The 26,759-nt window shown below is 58.5% G+C and overlaps 1 protein-coding gene across 5 annotated transcripts in view; it reads left to right on the forward strand.

Annotated features, from left to right (window-relative positions):
* The first annotated feature begins 748 nt into the window (after positions 1–748).
* Positions 749–26,759, forward strand: part of SYNGR1 (synaptogyrin 1) — a 31,453-nt gene continuing 5,442 nt past the window's right edge. Inside the window, exons 1-4 of one of the 5 annotated variants that reach the window (XM_081309763.1) lie at positions 749–937; positions 16,362–16,599; positions 17,501–17,646; positions 25,738–26,067. In XM_081309763.1, the coding sequence (XP_081165889.1) occupies positions 839–937; positions 16,362–16,599; positions 17,501–17,646; positions 25,738–26,052 (798 nt within the window). In that variant the 5' untranslated portion in view covers positions 749–838 and the 3' untranslated portion in view covers positions 26,053–26,067. Of the gene's footprint in view, positions 938–16,361; positions 16,600–17,500; positions 17,647–18,872; positions 19,140–21,556; positions 21,860–25,737; positions 26,068–26,759 lie in introns of those variants that run through there. The other 4 variants (XM_081309766.1, XM_081309764.1, XM_081309765.1 and 1 more) reach the window with 4 other exon arrangements.

Here is a 26,759-nt window from a genome sequence, read left to right on the forward strand (position 1 = left end):
GTGTGTTTATTGAGCACCTACTGTGTGCCAGGCCCTTGGAGACAGCAGTGAACCAGACACAAAAACCTGAGCATCGGCAGCACAGAGACTAGCAGAGACAGCGAAAAACAATTACATAATTAATCACGAATTAAGGAAGGGGGCAGGGTGATGGGAACGAGGACGGAAGTCTGACAAAGAATTTATTGTCCTTTCCCAGTCTCTGCCCCTGGGCCGGGTCGCTCCAGGAGCCGGTGGAGGTGGCGCTGGGACTCGCATGACGTCACCTAGGAGCCAGGTGCAGAGGTGGTCCCGGGAAGCGGGGCTGCCTTGGGGGCTCTGGGAGGAGGTTACTCATTCCCGGCTCACTGACTCACACGGTGAATGTCCCTGCGGCGCCTACTGTGTGCCACACACTCCGTGACGGGGACGGAGGCGCCCCCTTTCTCTCTATATTTGGGGCAGATGGCGTCAGGAAAAGGGCAAACTCATGCATAATCACGGAGTTGGTTTCAGGCAGAGCCAAGGGCTTTAGGGCGCCCGGGACCGGACGCGTCCGTACGGGCTGCACACTCCACTCCTCCCCCTCACTTTGCAAAGAGGTCACCGCGCTAGCCACGAGCGCGTCCTCCGCCCGGGGCCGCAGCACGCGCGCCCCCAGCACGCGCGTCTCCCGCGAGCCGGGCGCGCGCCGCCCAGACCCCGCCCGCGTCCGCGAGCTGGGCCCGTCGCGCACGACGCCCCCTGGCGGGAGCCCTGAGCCGCGCCGGGCGCGCGCAGGGGAGGGGGCGGGGGCGCCGCGCACGCGCATGGGCCGGCGGCGCGCGCCGAGCGGGGGGCGCCGCGCGGTGCAGCCACGATGGAAGGGGGTGCGTACGGAGCGGGCAAAGCCGGGGGCGCCTTCGACCCCCACACCCTGGTCCGGCAGCCGCACACCATCCTGCGAGTCGTGTCTTGGGTAAGGACAGGCGGGTGGCAGGGCCAGGCCGGTGGGGTGTGGAGGGCGGCGCGCCGGGACCGACCCCGACCCCACCGGGCCCCGCGGAGATGCGGCCGCGGGCGGGAGCTGCCCTGCTGGCCGCGCTGGCGCCGCCGTCCCCCATTCCCCGGCCCGTGCGCGGGGCGCTGGCTCCGGAGGACCCCGTTTCCCAGGGCCCCCGGCTTGTGCGCCCCGCGCCCCCATCGCGTGACCTCGCGCCGCGGCTCTGCAGCTAGCTGCTCCGGTGGCGCGCGACCGTGGGGACCCCTTACGGGTCAGGTGGCCTCAGGAGGGGAGCGGATCAGGGCGTGGATCACCTCGCCGGGGCGCACTCCGCGCCTGCCCTGGACGCTCTAGTAGAGGACAGGGGACCGGGATTTTGTGGCCCGGCTGGGAAGATGCGGAGCGAGGGGTCTGGAGCTGAGCAGGATACCTGGCTTCCACCAGGATCTGCATCTCCTTCGCGGCGTGACCTTGGGCAGGGAACCACCCAGGGAATGTTAACTGGAAAGGAGAAATTCAGATCCGAGGTGGGGAGAGCCACCGCTTCTGTCATGCCTCAGTTTCCCTATTTATAGAGCAGGTGGGCGGAGCCTCCTTGAGGCCCCCTTGCCGCTTACATTTTATGAATCCCTAACCCCGCCTAGTGTGCACCTGGATGTCTCTGGGGCGAATGTGTCTGGGAGGAAGATCCTCTCCCCACAGTGAAAACAGGGGCCCATCTGGACCTGCAGCCCAGTGAAGCCCAGGACCCCCAGTGCTGAGTGGGTTCTTAATCAGATCTGGGGATCTGAATCCCCAAACAGTGAGCAGAGTGGGGGTTCAACATCCCAGGGAAAGAAGGCTGGGGGGTGCTTGGGGTTCCCTGAGGTTGGTTGGTCATTGTGAAACATACTCAAGGAAGGTCTTGCCTCTGTAGTCTTGGGGCACATTACTGCTGGGCCCAGACAAGACCAGCTTGGATTGGGGATTCTGGGCCTGGAGACTGTCAGGGGACTGTTTGTGACCCCGACAGTTCGGAAGTGCCTTTCTTTCTGGGGTTTTTCAGGGCCATATCAGGATCTGGTAGGTGAGACAGCTTGGGTACTTACTTATCTCTGGCCTCCCAAAGTGGAAGCAACTCTTTATCTAAAAAAGTTAAAACCCCCTCCTGAGGCCATAGGAAGGGTGGCCCACCAGATGGGGAGCTTTTTAAGGGTCGAGAAGCCCAGTTCTGTTTGTCTTTGTGTCCTGGCACCCCAGGCATATCCACAAGGGTTTGTGGCACTGAATTCATCTGGGGCTCCTAGAGACCCCAGCAGGCCTGCGGCAAGATGTGGGCCCTGGGGACCTGTCTGGTCAAGTTCACTGGCTGTGTGCACTGCTCCCACTTGCCAGCCCTAGGGCCTCTGGCCTGGGAGGCTTGGCTTGTGTGGGGGTGTGCTGTTTTATCTGCTTGGGTCATTTCTCCTGTGATGGCTTCATTTAGCAGAGCTTTATTGAGTCTGTGAGGCCCTGAGGGAATCAGGGCCGCATGACTCAGACACAGCCCTTGTGCTGGGGAGCCCACAGTCCCATTGGAGAGAGGGCCAGGTGCCCCCAGGCTGAGGTCATGGGAGGCAGGGGAGTCTCCCTGCCCTGGAACTGGTGGCCTGCATGGAGAAGGGGGTGTCAAGTTGGCAGGAGGAGGAGGGTTTGCACTGTACACATCGGGGTGACAGAAGGACATTCCAAGCAGGAGAAAGAAAAATAGCTGGATGGAGTACCCATCGTGGGCAGGCGCAGCAGCTCCCCAACACCTGAGGAGCTGAGGCAGTCCCTGCCCCTGGTTACTGAGCATGAAAGTGGCAGAGGAAGCCTGGCGTGGTGGCGCATGCCTGTAATCCAGAGACTCTGGAAACTGAGACAGGAAGATGGGGAGTTCACAGTCAGCCTGGGCAACTTAGCAAGACTGACTCAAAAGCAAGAACTGGGGGCTGGGGATATAGCTCAGTTGGTAGAGTGCTTGCCTTGCATGCACAAGGCCCTGGGTTCAATCCCCAGCACCACCAAAAAAAAAAAAAAAAAAAAGAAAGAAAGAAAGAAAGAACTGGGCTGTAGCTCAGGGGTAAAGTGCCCTTGGGTTCAAGCCCCAGTACCAAAAAATAATACTCAATAAAGGAAGAGTGCAGAATCCTGGAAGTTCGGGGTTGGAAAGGACATAAGGGATATCAAGCAACCCCCATCCAATGCCCAGATTTCTCCCTCCACCTCCCAGCAATGCTCCACACACCTAGATACAAAGTGTTCCTCATCTTTGTTGGGGTAGAGACATCTGATACAGGCTCATTGACACCTTTTTTTGGAGTGGGGGGGATTGAACCCAGGGACACTTTACCTTTGAACTCCATCCCTGGACCTTTTTATTTTTCATTTTGAGGCAGGATCTCACTGAGTTGCCCAGGCTGGCCTCAAACTTGTGATCCTCCTGCCTCAGTCTCCCGGGTCTCTGGCATTGCAGGTGTGCACCTGTAAATAAGCTTTGCAAGAAATAAATAGTTCTCTTTTCTGGTCATCATAATAATACCTGCTGATTATTGGAAAATATAGAAATCACACACGATGTTTGCACAGGAACATGAACGTGCTTCATACCACTCAACTGTCCATTTAGAAGTGGTGAAGTTGGGGTAGGGGTGCAGCTCAGTGATAGAGCACTTGCCTGGCATGCACAGGGCCCTGGCTCTATCCCCAACGCTACAAAAAAGAAAAAGAAGAAAAGAAATGATGAAGACAGCAAAATTCATGTGACATGTATTTTACCACAATAGAGAAAACTGGGCAAAAACACCCATGTGAAGGGTCTAGGAGGAGCTGCTGTTCGGCAGTCTGTGGTGTGCTGAGACATCTTAGTCACTTGGGCGCTGGGGGCAGATGCAGCCAGCTAAGGGCCCTCAGAGCTCCTAGTCCCCCTGCACCCAGAGGGCTTCCCTGCGAAGCTGATGGAGCTTGAACTCTGAGATGCAGGTGACTGATGCATCCTGGCTTGCCAGAACTTTCCTGGGTTTGGCACTGGAAGTCCTGTATCCTGGGAGCCCCTCAGTTCCAGAGAACTGAGCTGGTACTCCGGTACTACCCAGGCCCCCACCGCAGCTCTGAAAGTCCCCACCAGTATGTGCACCTAGACTTCTGGTTTTCTAAAATCTTACAAGAAAGGTGGTTTTCTGTTGTTTTTCCTAAGGAGGGCCCCTAAACCAGGCAAGCTGCTGGACCTCCCCAGAGCAGGACCCGCCCTGGACCCTGAGCCACAGAAGCCCTCAGCCTGGTGTGTCCCTTGACCAAGGCTCTTTGAGACCTTCTGTGTCACTGTTCCCCCAGGCTGGGCAAGGCCAGACCTGGGTTTTATCAACCCACCATCATCCCCAGTGGATCCTGACTGGAGAAGCCGGGCTCGCTTTGCAGATGCAGCAGCCTCCGGAGGAGCCCCCTCGCCTGTTCCCCACCAGGCTGCATGTCGGGCGTCCTGCAGAGAAATTCTGGAGCCTACTTACTGCAGCAGGAAGAGGTCTCGGGGGAAGGCAGAGCCCCCTGGCCAGCTGACTTATTCATTCCACAAATACCAAGTCCCCTGCTCTGTGCCAGCTTATGTCCCACTCAGGGGCACTTGGTCCAGTGAGGAGGACAGAGTTGAGCTGGCAAGCACTGCCCAGGAGGCTCAGGTCACTAAGAAAAGGAAGCCCTAGGGGTAGGAGACCCCTCTGCCTAGAGTGTCTTGTCGTGGAGCACTTTCAGGGGAGGTGACAACTGAGCTGTTAAAATAGTAGGAAGGCCAGATGGCACACGCCTGTATCCCAGCAGCTCTGGAGGCTGAGGCAGAAGGTCACAAATTTGAGGCTGGCCTCAGAAATTTAGCAAGGCCCTAAGCAACTTAGCGAGACTCTGTCTCTAAAGGGCTGGAGATATGGCTTGTCACTAAGCACCCCCAGTACCAAACAAAGGTAGGAGGGACGGTCCTTGCAGAGGAGCAGCCTGTGTAAATGCCCGGAGGCATGAGGTGAGGCTGGGTTTTAGAAATGATGAGCCTCTGGGGCCCCAGGGAGTGTAGGTAACAGTGACAGGGGTCAAGAGGTTGCCTGGTGGCTCTGGCGGGCTCTTGGTTGACACCAGCTGGACTTCATCTGAACATGGGGGGCTGGAGAGAGGGCTTCGGGAGGGGGAGGGGTGGCTGTCTCAGGGGCGCTGGGCCTGGAGAGGCCTCTGGGGGCTGATGTCCTTTCTGGAAAGGTGTGGTCAAGTTTGGTCTGCCTTTCCCACACCAGGCATGGCCCTGTCACCTAGGCAGAGGTGGGTCCATGGCCTTGTTTGGCGTTCATGGCCGACTGTCTCTGCTTCCTCCTGGCCTGCCTGCCTGCCTGCACCAACTCCTGAGCGGCCCCTCTCTCCGGCCTCTGTTGGGGTCACCCCCTGCAGGAGACGTGGGCTCTTGGGTTTCTGCCTTGTGTCTTGAGCAGCTGGGGGTTGGGAAGCCTGAGGAGTCTTGGGGTTTAGCTCAAGGACCATCGTGGGGACTGAGGAAGACCCCTGCCTCTCCTGGCCTTGACCAGGGATTGGAGGCCACATTGGCCGGGGTGTGGGGAGGGTGGTGAGCTCCTGGAGGGCCCTGATGTCCCCCTGTAGATGGAAGACTGAGTGCTGGGTGGAGGGAGCCACGGCCCTGCCTGAGGGAGTCCCTAGCCACGCGGGAAGCCGCACCTGACCAGCCCCACATGACCTGCCTGGGCAAAGCCGCGGGGCAAGTCTTGGCTGGAGAAGAAAGAACAGAGGCTGCGAGGGGGGAGATCCCACAGGAGGGGGGAGGCAGATGGCGGGGCTTGGAGGAGCCACACTTGGCATCTAGACCTGAAGAACTGGCTGTCCTTGGGGGGAGGCAGGCAGGGCGTGGGAGTGTCTGTCGCAGCTCCGTCCAGCCCTCGCTGACTGAGTGACCTGAGCAAGATGCCAGCGCTCCCTGGCCTCAGTCTCCCCATCTGTCAATCGAAAAGAGGCCAGATGGAGCGGGCTGCGGTTCCCAAGCCTTCTGGCCTCGCAGAACCCCACTCCTGCTTCTAGAGGGTTCCAGGCAGGCAATTTAGGATTGGCCTGTCCATCTTTAAATAACAAATCAAGACTGTCCCCCCATGCTCTTGGGTGGCCTGCAGCACAGCTCCCTGGGGGGTCCTCATGTGTGGCAGAGGATGTTACTGGAGTCTGGGAAGGTGGCCGTGTCCCCGTGTTTCTGGGGGAGCTCCCTCTTCCAGAGATGGAGTTTGCCCAGCTCCTCTCGGCTGGGAAGGCAGGCGCCAAGTGAAGGGGACTTCAAGGGACCTGGTAGCTGGTTAGCTTGGGTGGCCTCAAGCCATCAAGCCCTCGCTGTGCTGGTGGCCAGAACCCCAGTTAGCTGAGGCTCCCCAAGTAACTCGTAGCCCATGGGGTGGGATGTGACCTGTGTCCCCGAGTTTTCCCAGTAGCTGTGGCCTTGGTGTTGACTGCCTTGTAACCTGGCCTGTCCCCCACCCTCTGGTCAGCCAGCTTGGTGGGGCCTAGAGGTGGGGGTCCCCTCCTGGCTTCTGAGGCCACCAGGGGCCATTCTTCTGAAGCATCAGGTAGGAAGCCCCTTCCCTCCAAATAGACAGCCCAGGACATGTCCCCTGATGACACTCCTGCCCTCAGTCCTGGTTCTTGTCATGCCCACTCCATGTCCTTCCCACACCCAGATGCCCTCCTCCCACAGTCTTCTTGTCACCTGCCTCAGCCACTGTCACAGCCAAACCTGGGCTGTTCACGGCGTCCTGCCAGTACCCAGCCCTCCCCTCCCCCTCCAGCTCCCCACGCTCACCCTGATTGCAGGGCTCCTTGGGCCTGGACCACTGAGCCACTGACCCGCCTGCTGACCACCCTCAGCCCTGGTCCACCTGGGGCCTCGGCTGGTCACGGAGCCCCAACTCTGGCCCTTCTGACGGGGCACCCCCGGCACAGCTCAGCTGGCCCGCCGCTCTCCCCCTCCTCCTAGGTCATTGCTCCTGTTCGTAGACCAGGCCACTAGATGTGTCCCTCTCGTGCTCAAGGCCGCGGATGCAGAGCTCCTCCCCCCTCCCCCCCCCTTCTGCTCTTGTCTCTTCCTCAACTTATGATGGGCGAAGCCCCCTCTTAGGAAGACCCTCCTCGAGTCTCTGGTCCTGCCCAGGGGCTATGTGTCCATGGCCTCCTGCTTTCCGTCACACCCCTTCAGCAGGCTCTCCCAGCTGTCCCATCTTGTCAGGGTCATCTGTGACCTTCACCTTGCCAAATCCGATGGCTGATTGTCATTAGTGGATCTCAGCAGCATCGGATCTCTGAGCAGCATCGGGTGGCAGTGAGGGCTTTTTCCTGTCCTCCCATGGGATCCCAGCCGCGCAGGACAGGACCCTGTGGGCTTGTTTGACGTTGGCCTAGAGTAGGCCCTGGGTGCCCCACGCTGGCCAGGGAGGGCTCACTTCTAGTGGAGGGAACCGCGAACCCAGGTAAAATATGGGGGCGAGCATGTACCTGAGTGAGGTGACACTAGCTCAGGCCCAGGAACAGGGAGGTGACACTGGAGTTGGGAAAACTGGAGCCCGTCAGGCAGAGAAGGGGGCGGTGCGTGGCAGGGGCTGCAGGTCACTGTCCCAGGCTAGGGACCCTGGCTACCCTGCCTTCCTCCCTCCACCACTGTCCCCATTCAGGTCTCCCGCCCCATTCAGTTCACTTTCCCGGCTGGTGGGGTGAAGCCTCCTGGATCCCCCACCTGCGCCCACTCCCCGTGGGCCCTGTGCCCAGGGTGATGGCTGCCGGAACCCTCAGAGCAGGGGCTCCCCTCCTGGCGCCGGTCTCTCCAGGAGGCGAGGCAGGCCCGGGTCTGGGTCTCCCTCTGAGCTGGCCTTGGTGGGTAGGGGCTGGCCGGCAGGCGGACCCGGACGAGGAGAGCAGACAGACCTGGGTGAGGGAGCCACGGGCCTTGCTGCCCACCTTGTGAGCCCCTGGGGCCAGGGGCCGGGAGTGCTGGTTGGCAGCCCTTCCCCAGGCCGTGACCCCCGGCCTCCCTGCTTCCCGAGGGCCTGGGCTGGCGGAGGTTCTGGCTGGAGGTTCAGTTCGCAGCAGGAGTGCAGGTAATTCTGCCACTGAGGGGCTCTGGGCCAGTCAGGTGAGCCCTCCCTGGGCTCAGTCCCTCTCTGATGAGACCTCATGGCCCCTGTGGTTCCACAGCCCCGGGAGGGTGAAGAGTCAGTCTGCACCCACATCTCAGCATCTGGAGCCCGGGCCCTGCTGGCCAGCTAGAGCCTGTGTGAAGATTACCACCTAATCCCCTGCAGGTCCCTCCCAGGCCGCAGGGCAGGGCAGGGAGGAGGGAGCCAGGTGTCATGGGCAGCCATTTGTCCCTGTGCTGGCATTTCTGCCACAAGACCTCGGGTCAGCCCTGCCCTGTGGAGCTGTGAAGGGGGCCCTCGCAGCACCCGGCCTTTCTCAGGCCCAGGAGGGGATCAGGCCTGGGGCAGGTGCCTCCGGCAGGCAGGGCCCAGCTCCCAGGGGGTGAGGCCTGGGCCGGGTGCAGGCCCAAGCTGGGGCACTAGCGGGGAGCCCTTTCTCCTGGCTCCCTGGTGGCTGCCTGGCCTCTGTCAACCGGCTTTCACTCCCCTCGAGAGTCTTCCCTCAGTCTGGGAAGGGACTTTCACCCAACAACAGGGAGGAGAAGCTTTGTCAAGGAGAGCACTGGGGGACTAGGGGACACTGCTGATCTGGAGTCTGCGGAGGACTTTTCGGAGGACTTTTCAGAGGAGGGACCTCAGGAGGGAAGTTAGGTATCCCAGGGAGCAGCCAAGACAAAGGTCCTGAGGCCACAGTAGGAGAGGGGATTGAAGAAGAGCTTCATGGGGTCTGGGGTTCATAGGGGAGGGGGTTGTAATTCTGGGAAGGGTGAGCCTCAGGGGAAGGGCTTCCACAGGGTAGTGACATAATTTGGCTGCTGTGAGGGGCAAGACTGCTGACCTTGCTGGAGCAGGATGGCCAGGAGTGGCTGGGAGGTTGAGGGGGCTGGAGGAAGGACGGGGGTCGAGGGCAGAGCCAGGACTGGGCCTGGGCTGCAGCAGTTGGGGAGCCAGCGTGTGGATGAGGGGGCAGCTTGAGGTCCTGGGGAGGCCAGGAGTGGCCGGAGGCAAGATCAGTGGCCCAAGCTGGGCCTCTGAGCTGTCTAGGGAGTAGACTCCATCCTTAGCTGGGCGGGGTGGCAAGACTGGAGGACGGCAGGATGAGCCCTGCTGTTGCCAGGGCCTCCTTGGAGGAGGCAAGGAAGCCTAGGGGGAGGCTGAGATGGTACCAGGCATCTGGATGTGGGCAGTAGCCGAGGCCACAGATGAGGGCTATTGAGCAGGCCACCCGGCTGCCTGCAGTGAGGGGCAGGGACCATGGACTCCTCCCAGCTGCCTGGCTTGGGGACAGATATCTCTGTGCAGAATTGGAGATGGTGCTGGAGGACCGGGTACCACAGCCGCCAGGTGTCGTTTTCTGCAGCTTATCTGGGACAACCCCTGCATTTGTCCATGGGTGTGGCAGTGACCTCTGCACCCCACAGCGCTGGTCGCGGCTCCCCAGCAGCCTGGGTCATCAAACGGGCAGCGAGCCCCTGGCACACCTGAAGGCTCCATCTGAAGTAGAGACATCCTCTGGTCCCTCAAGACGGGCGGCCAGGGCCCCCTTTTGCCCTATAGGGTGGGGTCCAGGGATGGACCAGGGCCGCTCCTTGGTTTCCTGCTGATCTTGGAGTGTGGGTCTGGAGTCTGCTCCTTCGTGGGGAGGGAGCTGATCACAGAGATCACAGCTGTCATCTGGAATGGGCTCAGTGGACAGACCCCACTGGACACTGTGCTTCTACTTCCTGCTGTAGCGCCTGCCACGGGCCTCTCTGACCTCAGGGTCCCCCTCTATGCAGTGGCCTGAGGCTACGCCACGCAGATGTGTTTACCTTTATTTTTCTTTCGGAGGGTCTTGGCGAGGGTTAGTGGGATTTCTTCCCGTTATGCCCAGCCCACGCGGTCCCAGGTCTCACGGGGGAGACAGATGGGTAAATAAGTCCCAACCAGGAGTGCTGACATGGGGGAGAGTGACTGGGAAGGTGGGTGTCCCAGAAGGTGGCCAGGGTGTCACCACAACCCAGCAGGGTCTCCAAGGCTTCTATCTGACAAACAGAAAGGTGGGACACACCCTGGGCAGGGGACAGCAGGTGCACAGCTTCTTGACAGCCTGTGTCTGCGCCATCCCCTCCCTGTGGAGTGGCGGAACAGGCCAGGGGCAGGGACAGAGGCCTGCAGGCCACAGAGACCTAGTCCATCCCTGGGTCTCTGATTCTCTTGTTTTTTAATTCAGGAGCCCAAAATCCTGGAATTCAGGTCTGGGATTGTGGCTCAGCTGTAGAACGCTCGCCTAGTGCAAGTGAGGCCCTGGGTTCGATCCTCAGCACCACGTAAAAAAAAAAATAAAATAAAGGTATTGTGTTCATCTACAACTAAATAATTTAAATAATAATAATAATAATAAAAAGAAAAGATCCTGAGATTACAGGAACCGGAGCTTCCTGCAGGTTTGTTTTTCTGAGTCTGACGCGGACCAGCACCGAGCGCCATCTGGAGCTATTTCTAAAAAGACTCGGGATGGGATTCAAAAGAGGGTGGGAGCCGCGGGAGAGGCCTGGCTGTTGGCTTGGTGCTTGTTCTTCTCGTTTTTTTTTAGCTCAAGGGAAGAAGGCAATTTTGCCTGGGCCTATGGGTGCCCAGCGGCCTCCCTGGGTCCTGCCTGGCTGTCACCCGAGGTCTCGGGCCCCTGGTTCTGGCTTCATAGGCCCCTCTCCTCCCCCCGCAGGTCTGCTGTTGTGTGAACTTCCCCCAGGCCTTGGCCACTGGTGTCACATCCCGTTCTTTGGTGGCTCCTGGGGTGCCCGGGGCATGCCTCGCTGTCCCTGCAGAAACAGCTTTAACGAGTCACTCATGGCGGCTGGCTGGCCCCTGGAACCTTGGCTTCAGAGGGACTCTGGTTCAGGTGCCCACTCGGCCCGACCCAGAGCGAGTGTCCCAGGGACACCCAGTGGCCCGAGCGAGTCCCCCTTCCTCCTGCCTCCTACTGTGGGGGGCCAAGCAGTGGAAACCCGAGGCCTGGCCTGTTCTTGGGGGGCTGCTCCTGGAGATGTTCCCTCCCCTCCTGATCCTGGTCTTCATGTTGGACCCCTGGCCTTCAGGGACGTGGCATCTTGGGGTATGCACCATCTGTTCCCAAGCCCGCCTTCTCTGCACCCCCCCTCATCCGCTGGCAGGGTCTGTTGGCAGGTTCCGGGGGCTGCCCCTCCAACCTGTTCTGCGCAGCCCCTCCCCCGCCAGCTTTCCCCCCACAGTACCCGCTTAGGTTCTTTTCAAACCTAAGTCAGATCTGGTCTCTCAACAGCTCTCAAGTCTGCAGTGGCTCCTGGAGTCACCTGAGAGAGGTTAAGTCGCTGCCTGCGGTCACCCGCTGGGCAAGCGGCTGGTCTCCTGCCCCAGTGGTAGCTCCCCACAGCAGGGTCTCAGCAGGCCAGCCTTGCTGGCCCTCCCAGCACAGGGCCACTGCAGCCTGCTGAGCTGGGCTGCCCTGTCCCTCCCAGGTGTTTTGATCTTGCGCTTCCCCTCTTGGGGACATGTATGCAGCTCTTTCCTTCTGGCCTCCCCAAGGACTGCCTGCTTTATTCCCCCAAGAGGACCCAGTCTCACGGCTCCTCCTCTGCTGTCCCAAGGCCCAGACTGCCGCCTTCTGCTTTCCCTCCCAGGCTCTCCTCTTGGCCTCTGGGAGCCTGATGTTTCCTGCTTTGGGAGGGGGTCCTCTCAGGCGGCAGTGGCTTTTTTCCAGCCGCAGGGAATGTGGGTCTGTTAGGAAGTATTGCCCCAAAGGGGTCCTTCTTTCCTGGGCCTTTGGAGAAGGAAGTGAGCCCTTACTAATTGCCTATGGGATGCCGCCTGGCTCTTGGTACTTGTGTGTCTAAGTATCCCCAGAGGAGAGGTTCATTTAAATTGTGTGTGTGCTGGGGACAGAACCAAGGGCTGCACATGCTGGGCAAGTGCTCTACCACTGAGCTACACTCCAGCCGAGAAGTTAATTTTATTTTTTTTAGAAGAAAATCATATTTATTAAATTTCTAACCTATGATATGCAATATACTGTGTTTCATATTTTATTCCCTTTTTTATGCTTTTATTTATAGATGACAGAAGAATGCATTGCAATTCTTATTACACATATAGAGCACAATTTTTCATATCTTTGGTCATATACAAAGTACATTCACACCAAAATTGTGTCTTCATACATGTACTTTGGATAATAATGACCATCACATTCCACCATCCTGCTAACCCCATGCCCCCTCCCTTTCCCTCCAACCCCTCTGCCCTATTTAGAGTTCATCTATTCCTCCCATGCTCCCTCTCCCTATCCAACTATGAATCAGCCTTCTTATATCAAAGAAAACATTTGGTTTTTTGGGATTGCCAACTTCACTTAGTATTATCTTCTCTAAATCCATCTACTTATCTGCAAATGCCATGATTTTGTTCTCTTTTATTGCTGAGTAATTCCATTTTTTTTATCCATTCATCCATTGAAGGGCATCTAGATTGGCTCCACAGTTTAGCTACTGTGAATTGTGCTGCTATAAACATTGATGTGGCTGTATCCCTGCGACATGCTGTTTTTAAGTCCTTTGGGTATAGACAGAGGAGAGAGATAGCTGGGTCAAAAGGTGGTTCCATTCCCAATTTTCCAAGAAATCTCATACTGCTTTCCATATTAAGAAGTTAATTTTTATAAAGGACCAATCTGAGGCTCAAATTACTTGCCCAGGACCACACAGTGTGAGCAGCAGGCCTCATTTTTGGGTCTGACAGGTCTGTGTGAAAAATTTTCTCTAACCAAGAATTTTTATTTTTTAATGTTGATGGACCTTTATTTTATTAATTTATTTATATGCGGTGCTGAGAATCAAACCCAGTGCCTCACACATGCTAGGCAAGTGCTCTACCTCTGAGCCAAGACCTCAGCGCCCCCCCCCCCCCCAAGAGTCTTTTCTTTTCTGATGGTTTAGCGACATCTGGCCACATGCAGGACTAGACCTCAAACTCCTACCCTGGTAGTTTTTTTTTTTTTTTTTTTTTTTTTTTTTTTTTTACAATTTCACTCTATAGGTTCTTTTTTTTTTTTTTAAAGAGAGAGAATTTTAATATTTATTTTTTTAGTTTTTGGCGGACACAGCATCTTTGTTTGTATGTGGTGCTGAGGATGGAACTCGGGCCGCACGCATGCCACGCCAGCGCGCTACTGCTTGAGCCACATCCCCAGCCCCCTGCCCTGGCAGTTTTTGGTTACAAACTGGAGCTTGTCGCAGTGCCAGGGTTCAAAGTCACAATTCATAGGAGCCCACCTTTCCCTGCAGTGTGACGGAGTCTGCTTTGCCTGAGGGGTAGCCAGGAGCCCTTTTGACAGTTGTTTTGAAGCCTGGCTTCTTGTCACTATTTCTGTCTTCTGAGCCTCAGACTTGGACTCCGGTCCAGCTGCCTGATCCAGTGGCACTGATGCCGCTCCAGGCCTTTCTCCCTGCTGGTCCCTCTGATACCACGCTTTCTTCAGGTGCCCTGAGGCTGAGCGCCTGCTTGGCCAGGTGAAAGGAGCTCTGGCGGGAATCCAGAGACCTGGGCCCTCTCCCGCCTGTGCTGCCGAGGCCAGGACATCTGCCCATTGGGGCTGCACCTGTTGCCCTGTTAGTTTGGGGGCTGATGGAGAGGAGGCGGAGCCGTGGTGGGCGGAGCCGTGGTGGGCGGAGCCGTGGTGGGCGGAGCCGTGGTGGGCGGAGCCGTGGTGGGCGGAGCCGTGGTGGGCGGAGCCGTGAGCCAGGAAGTCCTGCCTCCACCAGAGGCCTTGGTCGTGTGGCGTCCCAACCAGGCCTGGCAGATGGGTGCTGTGGCCAATCCAGGACACGCCTCGGGTCCTTTCTTTTTATTGCGGCCAACTTCGCGCAGCTTTCCTCACCAGTGCCTGACTCAGTGGCGGGAGGCGCACTCTCCCTGCTGCCCGCCGGATGCTCGCCACCTCTCCCTGGTTCTCCCTGGTTTCCACACCTTTCATCATCCATAAGAACACCCCGTGCTCATCAAATAACCCCCATGCCATTCAGCAATCCAGCCGCCTCCACCTGCTCTCTCTCCACTTGCCTTTCATGAACAGAGCGCATAAGAGAAATCATACGATGTGGCCTGACTTTTTTGTGTGTGTGCTGGGGTGAACCCAGGGCCGTGGGCACCAGACGCTCCACCACTGGCCAATGCCCTGTCCCCACGTCCTGCTTTCCGTTGCTTATTTTTCCTTCACTTGTTCTCCAGGCTCGTCCCCTATCGTGCCTATCAGTGCTCTGTCCCTCCGTATGGCTGAACGACAACCCTAGCGCGGCCGAGCCATTGCTCGTTTCTCTGGGTCCCTCTGCCAGTGCGCATTCGGTGGGGATCGTGTCCTGGCCCAGGGTCTCCACTTTTGATCATGCCCTCCTTTCAGGAAAAAATGGAAAGTAAAGACAAGTGGACCTGGACGATAGCAATCCCTGCCAGGTCTGCCACCAGGGGCCAAATCTTCTGGAGTATATGTGCCTCAGCTCTGGGTCCCCTCCTCGTGGTTTCCGGGGAGGCAGGCAAAACAGGGAGAAAGCATGGACTTTGGTGTCGGGTCCCCTGGGCTTAGAGCCCAGCTGTGCCACATCCCAGGCTGTGTCTCTGGGCACGTTCACTAATACGCATGCCTTCACCACCCCATTGGTAAAATGCTGGTGGTACTGATGTATTCAACAGCTACTGCTGTGTAACAAACTGCCCCATTGGTAAAATGCTGGTGGTACTGATGTATTCAACAGCTACTGCTGTGTAACAAACTGCCCCCAAACTCAGATCTTAAGGCAACAAACATGGCTGCCTCACAGTTTCTGTGGGGCAGGACTCTCCCTTGCTGGGTGCTGCTGCCTCCAGGGCTGTCACAGGGCTACACCCACAGCACCCGCCAGGGGCCCTGGTCTCATCTGACAGCCCCCCACGGGCAGATCCAGTCTCAACTTCACTAACGCTGTGTTGGAGGAATCCAGCCTGTGGGGGGACTCAGTTCCCGCGGGCTCTTGGCTGTTCCTTTCTGGAGCTCAGAATACCATGCTGGCTTCCACCATTGGTGCAGGGACAAGCTGGGGGTGGGCAGGGCTTCTTGTGACCTGTACCCAGGAGGGAGACCTCATTGCCGCAGTCTGGCTGGGCACAAAATCACGAGCCACTCACAGCCTTGTAGATTCAAACAGCAATTCTTTATTCCCGAACTCTCACCAGCACTCTACACGCATGTTCTGGGGAAAATCCACACTTCCGCTGGGCTCTGCATCCCAAAATACTCTCTGAATTCCACGAGAACTCATGGGGAACTCAAGGAGCAGGCGGGCGCCTGAGGCAGCAGGATACGCCCTATTCCCAGCAGGATCCACACCCTAAACCTGGAACCACCCTAAACCCGGATCCGCCCTGGTCCTTGAGCAGGGTCACCTTTCTCAAACATTGATGCAATGTCACTGCAAATGACCTGGGTCCAAGGCAAGCCAATTTCCACAATGGAGAGTCCTCCCTCTAAGCAACATGGGGTAGGCTGACAAGGAAATTGCCATGCGTCATTCCTACTTGGCTATGGCTCTCAGCACCTCATCACCTTTGCCATATTTTTTGTCTGTTAGAAGTAAATTGCTAGGTCCAGCACTCTCAAGGGAACTTAGGGACACAAGGTCATGCACTGCTGGATGCAGGGTCATTGGGGCCACCTCAGCTGCTGCCTACCCAGCTGAAACATGCCTGTCTGGGGGCCGTTGAGGATCTACATGAGGTGGCACATGTGGTGCTGCTGTTGGCCCTGGCAACAAGGCAGGGACTGAACACAGCCTGAGACCCCAGAGGGAAGGGTGGGGTGGGGCTGGGCATGTTCACACTAGGAGGGCCAAAGGCTCCCCATTCTGGGGCCAGTCCAGCCTTGATGCTGTGTAACAAACTGCCCCCAAACTCAGGTCTTAAGGCAACAAACACATTTGTTGTTGTCCTGGGCCCTGACACTAGGGGACCTTGGTGTCAGGGCCCAGGACAACTTCTCTGGCTAGGGGTTAGCGCTTGCAGCTCAGGAAGGAAGCAGTTGACCCTACTTGCGCTGTGTGACCCCAGGCAAGCTGCCCTCGTGGTGGGCATCTCTGGGCCTCTGGGCCTCTCTCTGAAATGCCCACTCACTGCCTGCCCTGTGGCTCAGAGAGGTCAGAGGGGTGGGGGCAGGTCCTGGGGCTGGGGCAGCGTCCCCCCAGGCTCACCCCACACCCCTGCAGGTGTTCTCCATCGTGGTGTTCGGCTCCATCGTGAACGAGGGCTACCTCAACAGCCCCTCGGAAGGCGAGGAGTTCTGCATCTACAACCGCAACGCCAGTGCCTGCAGCTACGGCGTGGCCGTGGGCGTGCTGGCCTTCCTCACCTGCCTGCTCTACCTGGCCCTGGACGTCTACTTCCCCCAGATCAGCAGCGTCAAGGACCGCAAGAAGGCTGTCCTGTCTGACATCGGCGTCTCGGGTGAGCCCTGCTGGGGGACCTAGCTGCCGCCCCCTCCCCATTTTCCAAGGAGGAAACCGAGGTGTAGGCGGGTGAGGGGACAGACTCAGGGTCCCATGGCTGGCAAGGCCTGAGACCCCAGAGCAGCCCTGCTGCGCCCCCTCCTGGTGGAGCCTGTGAAAATTAAGCCAGGGCCATGGGACCCTGGCACCCAGTGGGTCCCTGGAGCCCGACCCCCTTCCTCTGGTGACCTGTAGGTGACCTGCCACCCTTGGCCCTTCAGAAGTGACCTTCAGCCCGGGCCCCCTGACCTGGGACCCCCAGATCATGTTACTACAGACCCCTCTGAGCCTCACCCCAGGTCTCAGAGGGCCCCGTTCTGAACTAGGGGGCTTTGTGAGGCTCCACCCCCGGAGCTGCCCCCACACCAGCCTCTTCCCCCAAATCCCCACTAGTTTTTCTAGAAGCCTGAGCAGGGGCACCACAGCCTTCCTCCCTGGACAGTGGCTGGACTCAGATGGGCCTAGTCAGGGACGGGGCTATAAATGGTGTCTGGCGGTTAGAGAAACACTGGCCACGCTGGCCGAGCTGACTGCTCTCTCTCCCTCTCTCCTCCTCCCTCTCCCCCTTCCCCCTGCTGTGGCCCTCCCTCTCTGCCCCACCCTGCCTTGTCCACTCGACCCTGGCTTGACCTCCTGTGGCCTCCCCCTCGGCATCTGACTGAATCCTCGGGCTCCTCCTCCTCCCCTCCCCCTGCACCTCCTCCTGCTCCCCTCCCCCTTGCCTTGCCCGCTGGGGGTGGGGAGCGCGGGAGACCTGCTCGTGAACTTGCCCTGTTCCTCGGTTTCCCTTTTTGCTTTCCACACACCCTGTCCCTCACGCTCTGTACCCTCACTGTTCTGCCTGGCCCCGGGGACCCCAGCCTTCTGGGCCTTCCTCTGGTTTGTGGGCTTCTGCTACCTGGCCAACCAGTGGCAGGTCTCCAAGCCCAAGGACAACCCACTGAACGAGGGTACGGACGCCGCCCGGGCCGCCATCGCCTTCTCCTTCTTCTCCATCTTCACCTGGGTGAGTACAGCACCCACCGGCCCAGCGCCCAGGGGGCAGCCTTCCCGCAGGGCCTCTGGCTGCCTCTGGAGCTCCCCCTGCAGGCCCAGCCTCACAGCCCAGCCTCACAGCCCCACTGCCGCCCTGGGCACAGCCAAGGCCCTCACTTTGATGCAGAGCAGCTGCCCCAAGGTCATAGACTCTTGGGCCTCTCTGGATGGTATTTATCATCCCATTTTACAGATGGGAAGGTGGAGCCCTAGACAGGGAGGTGGGGCTTCAAGTTTCCCAGGCTCAGGAGAGCGGGTTCACACGATGGGGCTGCCTCTGATTCCCCAGCTTCTGTCTTCCCATCTGGAGAATGAGGGGATTGGAGATGGCCGGTGGGGTGGGGGGATCACAAACCCTGGTGTCCAGGCAGGGCCGAGAGCAGGTGAGTGGCCAGGTGGCCTGTGCACTCTAAGGGGCCCCTCTGCAAAGCGCCTGTGGCCATGCAGAAATTTTTCCAGAGAAACAAGAAATCTAACTTTTCACATGAAATCTGATCTTCACGTGTTGGTAATTTATTTACATTTTTAAAAATATATATCCTGTGAGTCAAAGAGAGCAGGCCCCTGAGAACCAGGCTGGAGACCGGGTCTTTGTGGGCACACCGCATGGCCTCCCGCAGGTCTAGGAAGTTTCTCTCTCTTCTCCCTGAGCTCCGTCCTGCAGAGATCCAGGGTCACCCCAGCTCCAGGCCCCCTCAAGGGCTCTCCCTTCCCCACTGCGCAGCCCCTGCCCAGCCTCCTGCAAGGAGACCTTTGAGGCTGCGTGCACCCAGCCTTCCCTGCTCCTCCACCCTCTTGCGGTGACTTCTGCCTCTTCTCGAGGGTCCCTGGACTTGCACTTTCTTTGGGGACACCCAACCCACAGCACAATATCTGGAGCTGGAGTTTGGAGAGGAAACCGGTAGCCCCGTCCCCGTGGGCCAGCCAGGGCCACTCTAGGCTTTTATGTCTTCAAGTCTGGGTGGGAGATGGGATCTCAGTCCAGACGGGCACCCAGAACTGGGCCCTGCCACCTGCAGGCAGAGCTTGGAGGCAGCTAGCCCAGAGGTGGGGCCCACAGAGGAGCGAAGGTGAGGGGACACCAGCATTTCCGAGCTATCTGAAGCACCTGGCTGAGGTGCCAAGGCCTCCCTCCCTGCTAGCACCGCTGCCCTCCGGCTCCGCTCCAGCGGCCTCACCCCTGCTCTCTCCTGGCAGAGCCTGACCGCAGCCCTGGCCGTGCGCAGATTCAAGGACCTTACCTTCCAGGAGGAATACAACACACTGTTCCCTGCCTCGGCACAGCCGTAGCCCCAACCTACAGAGCAGGGAGCCCCGTGCCCACCTAGTGCCAAAGATGCCCGGGACCCCAGGACAGGGCACGGCTGGAAGAGTCAGACCCTCCCTGGCTCATTCCTTCACTCCTTGCCCCTTTGTCCGTTCTTTGTCCGTTCATTCATTAAGTAAACGTTTATTGAGCAGCTATCTTGTGCCTAGTGATGAGTTAGACAGGGATCCTGCTTCCCAGGAACCCCCAGGCTGGGAGGGGAAGACAGACATCAGAACCTCCCCAGTGGGCTGCAGGCTGCTAGAAGGCTGGAGGTTAGTCCATCCACGGGTTTGCCAAGGGTGTCCGTGGTCCAAGGTGCTGAGCTGCAGGCACCGTATGATCTCTGTGTCCACAGTTGTGGCATGAAGGATGGTCTTACTGTCTCCCTGGAGGCTGGCTGCCGAAAGGGGCCTGGCCTGGACTGTCAGAGGCCTTTTGATTTGGTTCTGCTCTTGTGTGCTGTGTGGCCTAGAGCAATCCCTGTACCTCTCTGAGCCTCAGTCCATATTCCTGGCCTGACAGGTAATAATGGACCAACCTTTCAAGGTGGTCATGCAGATGAAATAAAAGCCACACAGGGTTGGGCACAGGAATGCTCAATAAATGTCAGCTTCTGTATTCATCATTCCTTCACCCATTCACTCATCCTCCCGGAAAGTCAGGGGCAATTTGCGCTTTGGGAGGGAGCCTCTTGTGAGTCCTCATTCTGCCGAAGGCTCGGCCTCCCTGTGCCCTCAGCCACCTGGACAGGAGCCTGCCTCTTGCTCAACTCCAGGGCAGCAGAAGGCAGTGGCGCACCAGGCCTCAGGGCGGGGCCTCGGCTTGGCGGAGCTGAGCCCAGGTGGCTCCTGGCCAGGGGCCGGGGGCGCTGCAGGTGGACGGGGCTGCTGCCCTGCGGGCGTGCTGCAGAGATGTGCCTGTTCTGAGGAAGAGGGCCAGGTGTCCAAGGACCCCAGCCACCTACTGCGGCCTGGATAGTGGGAGCCCAGGCCTAGCCTCTGCTCCTGACTTGTGACCCATTGAAGTGGTGACCAGATGGGCCTTGAGCCCACAGGGTGGGGGCTGACCACAGCCACAGTCCTCGCTGCCATGGCCAGAGCCTCTCGGGAAAGGGTTCACCGAGGTCATCTGGGCCAGCTCTCTGCCTCTCTGAAGGAGACCAGCCTCCACAGTGGGAGTGGAAGTGCCGGAGGGGCCAGGACCGAAGGCCTTGTCCCTTTAGGAGTCCCATTGTGTGTCCCCTGTGAGCTCTTAGGGCTGCTGACAGCTCAAGGCCCAGTCTCCGAGCCCCAGCAGCCAGGACCCCAGACCAGCACCGAGGGCAACCCCAGAGGCTACCTGACGCCTCAGCGCAGCTTCTCCCTGCTCTACCCTCCTCAGGACTGTGGTGCTTTGTGGCGACACCCACTTCCCAGCAAGGGCTGCCAAGGCCGCTGCGGTTGGCACCTAGTTACTGAGCTCCCGGCGCCTCCTGGGCAGAGTGCCCCCACTGCCACCCCCTGGCCCTGTGGGGAAGGAGTTGGGGACCTCCGTCTCCCAGCCCTGCAGCTGGGGTGCTTAGCACAGCGTCTCCCCCAGGCAGGGTCCCCAGGCTGAAGATCCCCAGAGCAGGCGTCACCAGACCTCTGAGCTGGATTCGGATAGCAAATTTGATTTACCCTTAGCTCAGAGTGGCCAGTGTCGTTGTCCTGAAGACAGTGTAATTGCTTTTAATGAGAAAGAATGTCCCTACGCATGTGTGCACAGCGGAGCCTCCTCGCCTGGGCTCTGGGAGAACAGGGCTGTGGGGTCAGATGAGGTTAGCAAAGTTTGGGTGCCACCATTCCCCTGTGGGGATCTGGCAAGTCCTGTGGTCCTGAAACTAGTTTCCCTCCATTGAGTTCCGTTTCCCAAACTTCTCTGACCATGTGTTTCAGCAAGAATTAGAGGGAGCAGCAAGTGATGGAAATCTCAAATAACCGTGATTTCAAAGAAGTCTAGGTGTAGGGAGTGGCCCAGGACCAGCGGAGTGGCTCTGAGGTCTCCAGTGACCCAGGCATCTTCCCTCGCTACAATGTGCTTATGGACTCTGTGGTCCACTTTGGCAACTAGAGTTCCAGCAATCACATCTGTGTTCCAGGTATCAGAGCAGAGAGTGGGACAGAGGACATGGGGGCACCACAGTGGCTAAAACTTAGTCACGTGTCTATGCCTAGCTGCAAGACAGAGGATGGCTTTTAGGAGGTGCCAAGATTTCTCTGACCTATTAAGAAACTTTTTGCCGCATTCCACAGGGCAGCCCTGAGGTCACGGTTCGAGGAGGAGGCTGTAGGCTTTGGGGCCATCTTAACCCTCCACAGTGGAGGTCAAGACTTCTTGGTGGCCTAGAGTGACCTCTGGGCCTCAGGCAGGGTGGCCGCCAGGACGGCCCTCCTGCCCCCAGTTGGACTTACTTTCACTTCAGTGCTTTGAGGGCCTGAGACCCTCTACTGCCTGTGTCCTGTGAACTAACCTCCACTAACCCAGCTCTTGTCTGTCTCTCCCCTAACCACCCCTCCTACCTGTCCTTGTCCTTGCTGGCCCCCGCCCCCAGGCGGGCCAGGCTGTGCTGGCCTTCCAGCGGTACCAGATTGGCGCCGACTCGGCCCTCTTCTCCCAGGACTACATGGACCCCAGCCAGGACTCCAGCATGCCTTACGCCCCCTACGTGGAGCCTAGCACCGGGCCGGACCCCGCAGGCATGGGTGGCACCTACCAGCAGCCGGCCAACGCCTTTGACACTGAGCCCCAGGGCTACCAGTCGCAGGGCTACTGAGCCGCAGTGACCGCCTGCCCCACCCTCGCGTGTCCTGCCCCCGCCCTCTGCCCTGCTCTCCGCCCCACGCCCTCCCCTCCCAGGCTGCCCTGCCCAGCACCCCGCAGCCTCAAGGTATTCCACTGAGGTCCCGGGAGCTCTGGAGGGGTGGGAGCAGCCAGGTGTTGGGTTCTCTCTGCCTGAGTGTGCAAGTGTGTCCAGGACATGTGCCCAGCAGGGACTGGGGACGGGGGTGAGGTGCATTCATTCATTGCATCCTCAAGTGCTTGTTGAGCGCCTGCTGTGTGCCAGGCCTGTGCTCAGCACACGTGGGGAAGAGGCAGAGATAGTCCCTGTCAAGGGCTGGGTGAAATGTGGAGGGAGCCCTGTTAGCACCAAGGCAGGGCTGGGGTGATGCCCAGAGGTCTGGTGGCACGGGGCTCAGGCTGTCACCCCCCAGAACCTGTCAACACACCCGACCTGCTAGGACTGGCAGGTTGAGGAAGCTGAGGCCTGGGAAGGTCAAGGTCGCTTGCCCAGGTGGTTCAGGAGGCTGGCAGTGAAGGCAGGGCTGGGCAGGCAGTCCCGAGGCTGGTGCCTGCCCGCTCTTCCTGCCCTGCCCGCGCCCCCATCACGAGCCTGGCTCCGTGGTGTCCTCGTCCTGGGGCCTTGGGCGCCTCAGCCCCGAGACACCATGATCCTGCTGCAAGCCAGGGGCCTGCTCCTGTGGGTGCCCACCCTTGGCCTTGGCCTTCTCCAGGGGTGCTCACCCTGCTCGCCCATGACCCCGTGCTTCCTGCTCTGTGTCCTGCAGGGAGCTCTAGCAACTCCCTCTGTGGTCTCCCAAACGACTGGCTCCCCAGGTCCCTGCCCAGAGCTGGTGGGTAAGAAGGCCAGGTGGGGGGCAGGGCTGGCCCAAGGTCCCAAAGAGCCGGTGGAGCTGAGCTGGGTTTGCTGCCTGGGTTTCTTGACCCCAGTCACCCAGCAGGTGCCTGATACCCTGCCTGATCTGGGACACTCGTCCTCCTCTCGCTGGGGTCAGCCAGGGATTCCGGCTGGAGCAACCCTGGACATGGGGCATCTTTCCCTGGCCTTCCAGAGGCCTGCTGTGGGAGGCAGTGCAAAGCCCCCAAGGGGACCCAGGGAGGGCGGCTGGTGCAGAGTGGCTCAGGGTGACTGGGCTGCAGCGGGTAGGGCATCAGTGACCCCTAAGACACAGGCATGGGTGGGGCCTGTGGGCATAGCGGGCCCTTCTGAGCTGGGCAGTGAAGGCTCTTACATAAGGTTCCTCCACCCTGAGCTGCAAGTGACAGGGAGGCTGCGTGTCTGTGCCGTCCGTCCTCCTGCACCTCTCTGCCCGGTGCACACGAGCCAGTACCTCAGGCAGCAAGGCAGAGGGGATTGTGGGCTGGCCACAGGGATGGGGCGAGAGAGCCCTCGCCCCCTGACCCCTTCGCCCCTTGCCTTGTTCACTCTCAGCAGCCAGTTGTCAGGTTCCTGTGCTGGGGACACGGAGGGTGTGCATGGTCCCTGCCCCTGCCCTCAGAGCTTATGGTCCATTGGGAAGACAAGCACCAGCCAGAAAAGGTACAAAGAGCCCGTTGAGGGTGGGAGGCGTGGGGCAAACCCCGTGAGCCCAAGGCTCCCCTGAGCAAGGGTCCTGAGGTGGGCCAGGAGTGGGGAAGGAGCAGCACTGTCCCCCTGAACAGAAGGGACGCTCCGTGAGCACAGGCAAGCTAGCAGTGGGCGTGGATAGAACTGGGGTCTGTCCAGGCCACCAAGGGCAGTGGGTTGGCAGAGGGCCTGAGACAGCTGGACAGCAGCTGGGTTCCATGTGAAAATGAGACAGAGGGTGACAGATGTTCGAGGGTAGGATTTGGACGGGACACGCCCCTGAGTGCTGCTGGAGGCCTCATCGCCCTTCTGCTGTCTGCGCACAGCCCCTTGGGGCCCTGAGCCCGAGGCCCCTGGCATCTCGAATCCCCTCGGCCTCCTCCAATGCCCTCTGCTTTCCTTTTTTCCAAATTTTCCTTGGAGAAGTGCCCCACACCCCGCCCTCAGCCCAACCGTGCAGGGTTTGGACTCCCTCTTCCCCATCAAGCACAAGAGGCCCCAGAAATGGGTCCACAGTGTGGAGCTGCAAGGACCCTTAGAAAGGCTCCAGTCTGGACAGGAAGGCAGTAATCTGTCCAAGGTCAAGCACAGAACAAGAGGTGGGGAGCCCTCTCTTCTGCCTCCTGAGTTGACATGATCCTGTGCAATCGGCTGTCAGGCCTGGGTGGCTCCTCATCCACCTGGAGGTGTGATAATGGAGGGGCTAATTCCCAGGGGCCTGCATGGGCTTCCCCTCTCCCTCCTTCCCTGGTGAATCTCGATCTCAAAGACTCTTGAGGGCCCCAGGCTCTTCCTATGTACCAAGAGCTCCCACTTGTTACCCCTGGGGGCCGCTAGCCTTGGCCCAAGGCTCCTTTGATTCTCTAAGGAGCATGAAGGGGGACCGCCCCCCAGAGTTTATGGAGGATGGATTGGTCCAGCCACCTCCCAGCGCTGCCCCTGACCTGACACTCCCAGCCCCTGGTGCCCACAGCCCTTGTCTGGGTGCCCTGGCCCTTCCCGCAGCGGTACTGCCTGTGTATAGTATAAATATATATATTTTCTATATATAAGATGTATAATATAAGGCTCCACAAATATATCTGTGTGTGTGTGTGCGTGCACGCGCACGTGTGGTGAAGGGTGGTCCCCATCCTGGGCCCCCATCTAGACCCCCCACCACCTGGTCAAGTCTCTCAAGAGTGAATCCAGTGGCCCTGTGGCACCCTCCTTTGTGACATCTGTCCATTTGTGGTGAACCAAGTGAAGGTGGTGACTTCTGGTGACATAGTAATAAAGTGAAGACTCAGAACCCACCAGCGGATCACAAGTTGTCAGTGTTTCTTTGTGGCTTGGGGTTGCCATCGCCTCTGTCTCCCCTGACCTGGGCCATGTCTTATTTGTTTGTTTTGCAGGACTGGGAATTGGACCCAGGGTGCTCTACCACTGAGCTACATCCCCTGCCCATTTTCCTCTTTATTTTGAGACAGGTGCTTGCTAAGTTGCCCAGGCTGACCTCAAACTTGCAATCCTCTTCCCTCAGCTTCTCAAGTAACTGGGGTTACAGGCATGCATCACAGTGCCTGCCACGTCTTATTTATTTATTATTGTTCGGTTAATTTTTAATTACACAGGAAGTTATTAATTACATGAAGCTCCAAATATATTCTCCTTTTTAAAAAGTAAAATTGTAAAATCACTGCAACTGAAGCCAGTCTCCCCCTGATGTGCACAAATGCACACCCCCGCCCCCCACTTCCCTGTCCTGGTCTCTTCTCCAACTCCACAGGTAACCAGGATGAGGAGCTTGGCCTCATTCCAGACCATTTCCATCTCTTCAGTATGCATGGTCTGGGACTCTGTTTTTAAAGTTAGTGGCCCTGAATTGGCCACTGAGTTAGCCTAGAAAGTACCAGACACTGCCGGGTCTCGGAGTTCCATAGCAGACAAGTCCCCACCCTTGCAGGGATGGTCATCCAGTGGAGGAAGTCTGGGTTAGACAATCTCAAGCCAAAGTACAAACTGTGAGCTGTGCTGGGGCGGGTTGGCAAGAAGGCCAGAAGATGCGGGTGAAACCAGGAGCTCAGAGACAGCCCTCTGAGCAAGTGACACCCCGAGTTCTCTAGGATGAACAGGGGTTTGGCAGCAAGGGGGCTGGCTGGGGAGGAGCTTGAGAGTGGCAGGCACGGAAAGAGGAGAATGAAGAGGGACAGGCTGGAGGGGACCCACCACTCGAGGTCTCAGGAATGGGGCTTGTTCATTCTCTAGGGGTTCATTCTCTGGGGGTCTAGATGGGGGCCCAGTGACATGGAAAGCCACTAAGGGTGGTGGCCAAACTGGTGGGTTGCGGGCCGAATGACCATTGAAAGATGCCATCCATTGTGCAGACAGAAGGGTCACTTGATGATGAAAGAGCGGAAGAGGTCAAGACGAATTTGGAGGAGCCATCAAAAGGACGGAGAGAGATCCCAGCTGATCAGAGCGGGCGCGGGGTTGGGGTGGAGGAGCAGGTAAGTCGGCCCTCTGTCAGTCATGATGTGACCACGCCCACACTGGTGGTGGCTAAGCCAATCAGGTCGCCTTCCTTCACGATGGGGCACAAGGATTGGCTAAGCAGAAGTGGGAGGAGCCAATTCCGAGAGAAAGAGGCCTGGGGTGCCGAGGGCCTTCCGGGACCGCACTTCCGGTTCCCCAGGCGCTAAGCCCTTGCCTTGAAGGGACTTCTGGGCCGGGAGCCCCACCCCCTGGAAGACGCGGCCAGGAGGCTGCAGCCTGCCACAGGGAACGAGCCCTGGGGCCCGCGGCGCTGGGCCCTACCCAGTGCTGCTGTGGGCTGGCCAGGCCACCCACCCTGATGGACCCCGGGTTACTGCCCATCTCAGTCAAGAAGAGTAACTGGGACGCAGAGTCGGTATTGCTTAATGGTCACGCCACCCGCGACGTGCAACTGCTCCCCGCCCTCATTCAAGTCGAAGGGCCAGTCTTCAGACACCAAAGCATTTGTCACTTGTACTACCTGCCAGGGACCCGGATGTGCCCCGCCCCAGGGTAATTCAGCAGCAGAGTTTCACTTTGAGAGCTCTCTAAAGGGGATGATGGGAAGACAAATTGGAAAAGTTGGAGCTCCAGGGGAATGTGCCAGCCTTCCCAGGTGACCAGAACAGTTGTTCATGCTGTGATGTTTTAATTTTTATTTATTTATTTGCAACTGGAACTGGGGTTTGAACCCAGGGGCACTCTGCCACTGAGCTTTATCTCTGACTCTTTTTACTAAGTAGCCAGAGGCTGGCCTCAAACTTGCAATCCTGCCTCAGCCTCCTGAGTTGCTGGGATTACAGGTGTGCCCTACCTCGCCAAGTGTGATATGTATATTGTTATTATTTATTTATTTATTTAAAAATTAACCAAT

Source organism: Spermophilus citellus (genome assembly GCF_964194105.1).
Source record: "Spermophilus citellus genome assembly, chromosome: 10".
In the NCBI taxonomy this organism is placed as follows: Eukaryota; Metazoa; Chordata; class Mammalia; order Rodentia; family Sciuridae; genus Spermophilus; species Spermophilus citellus.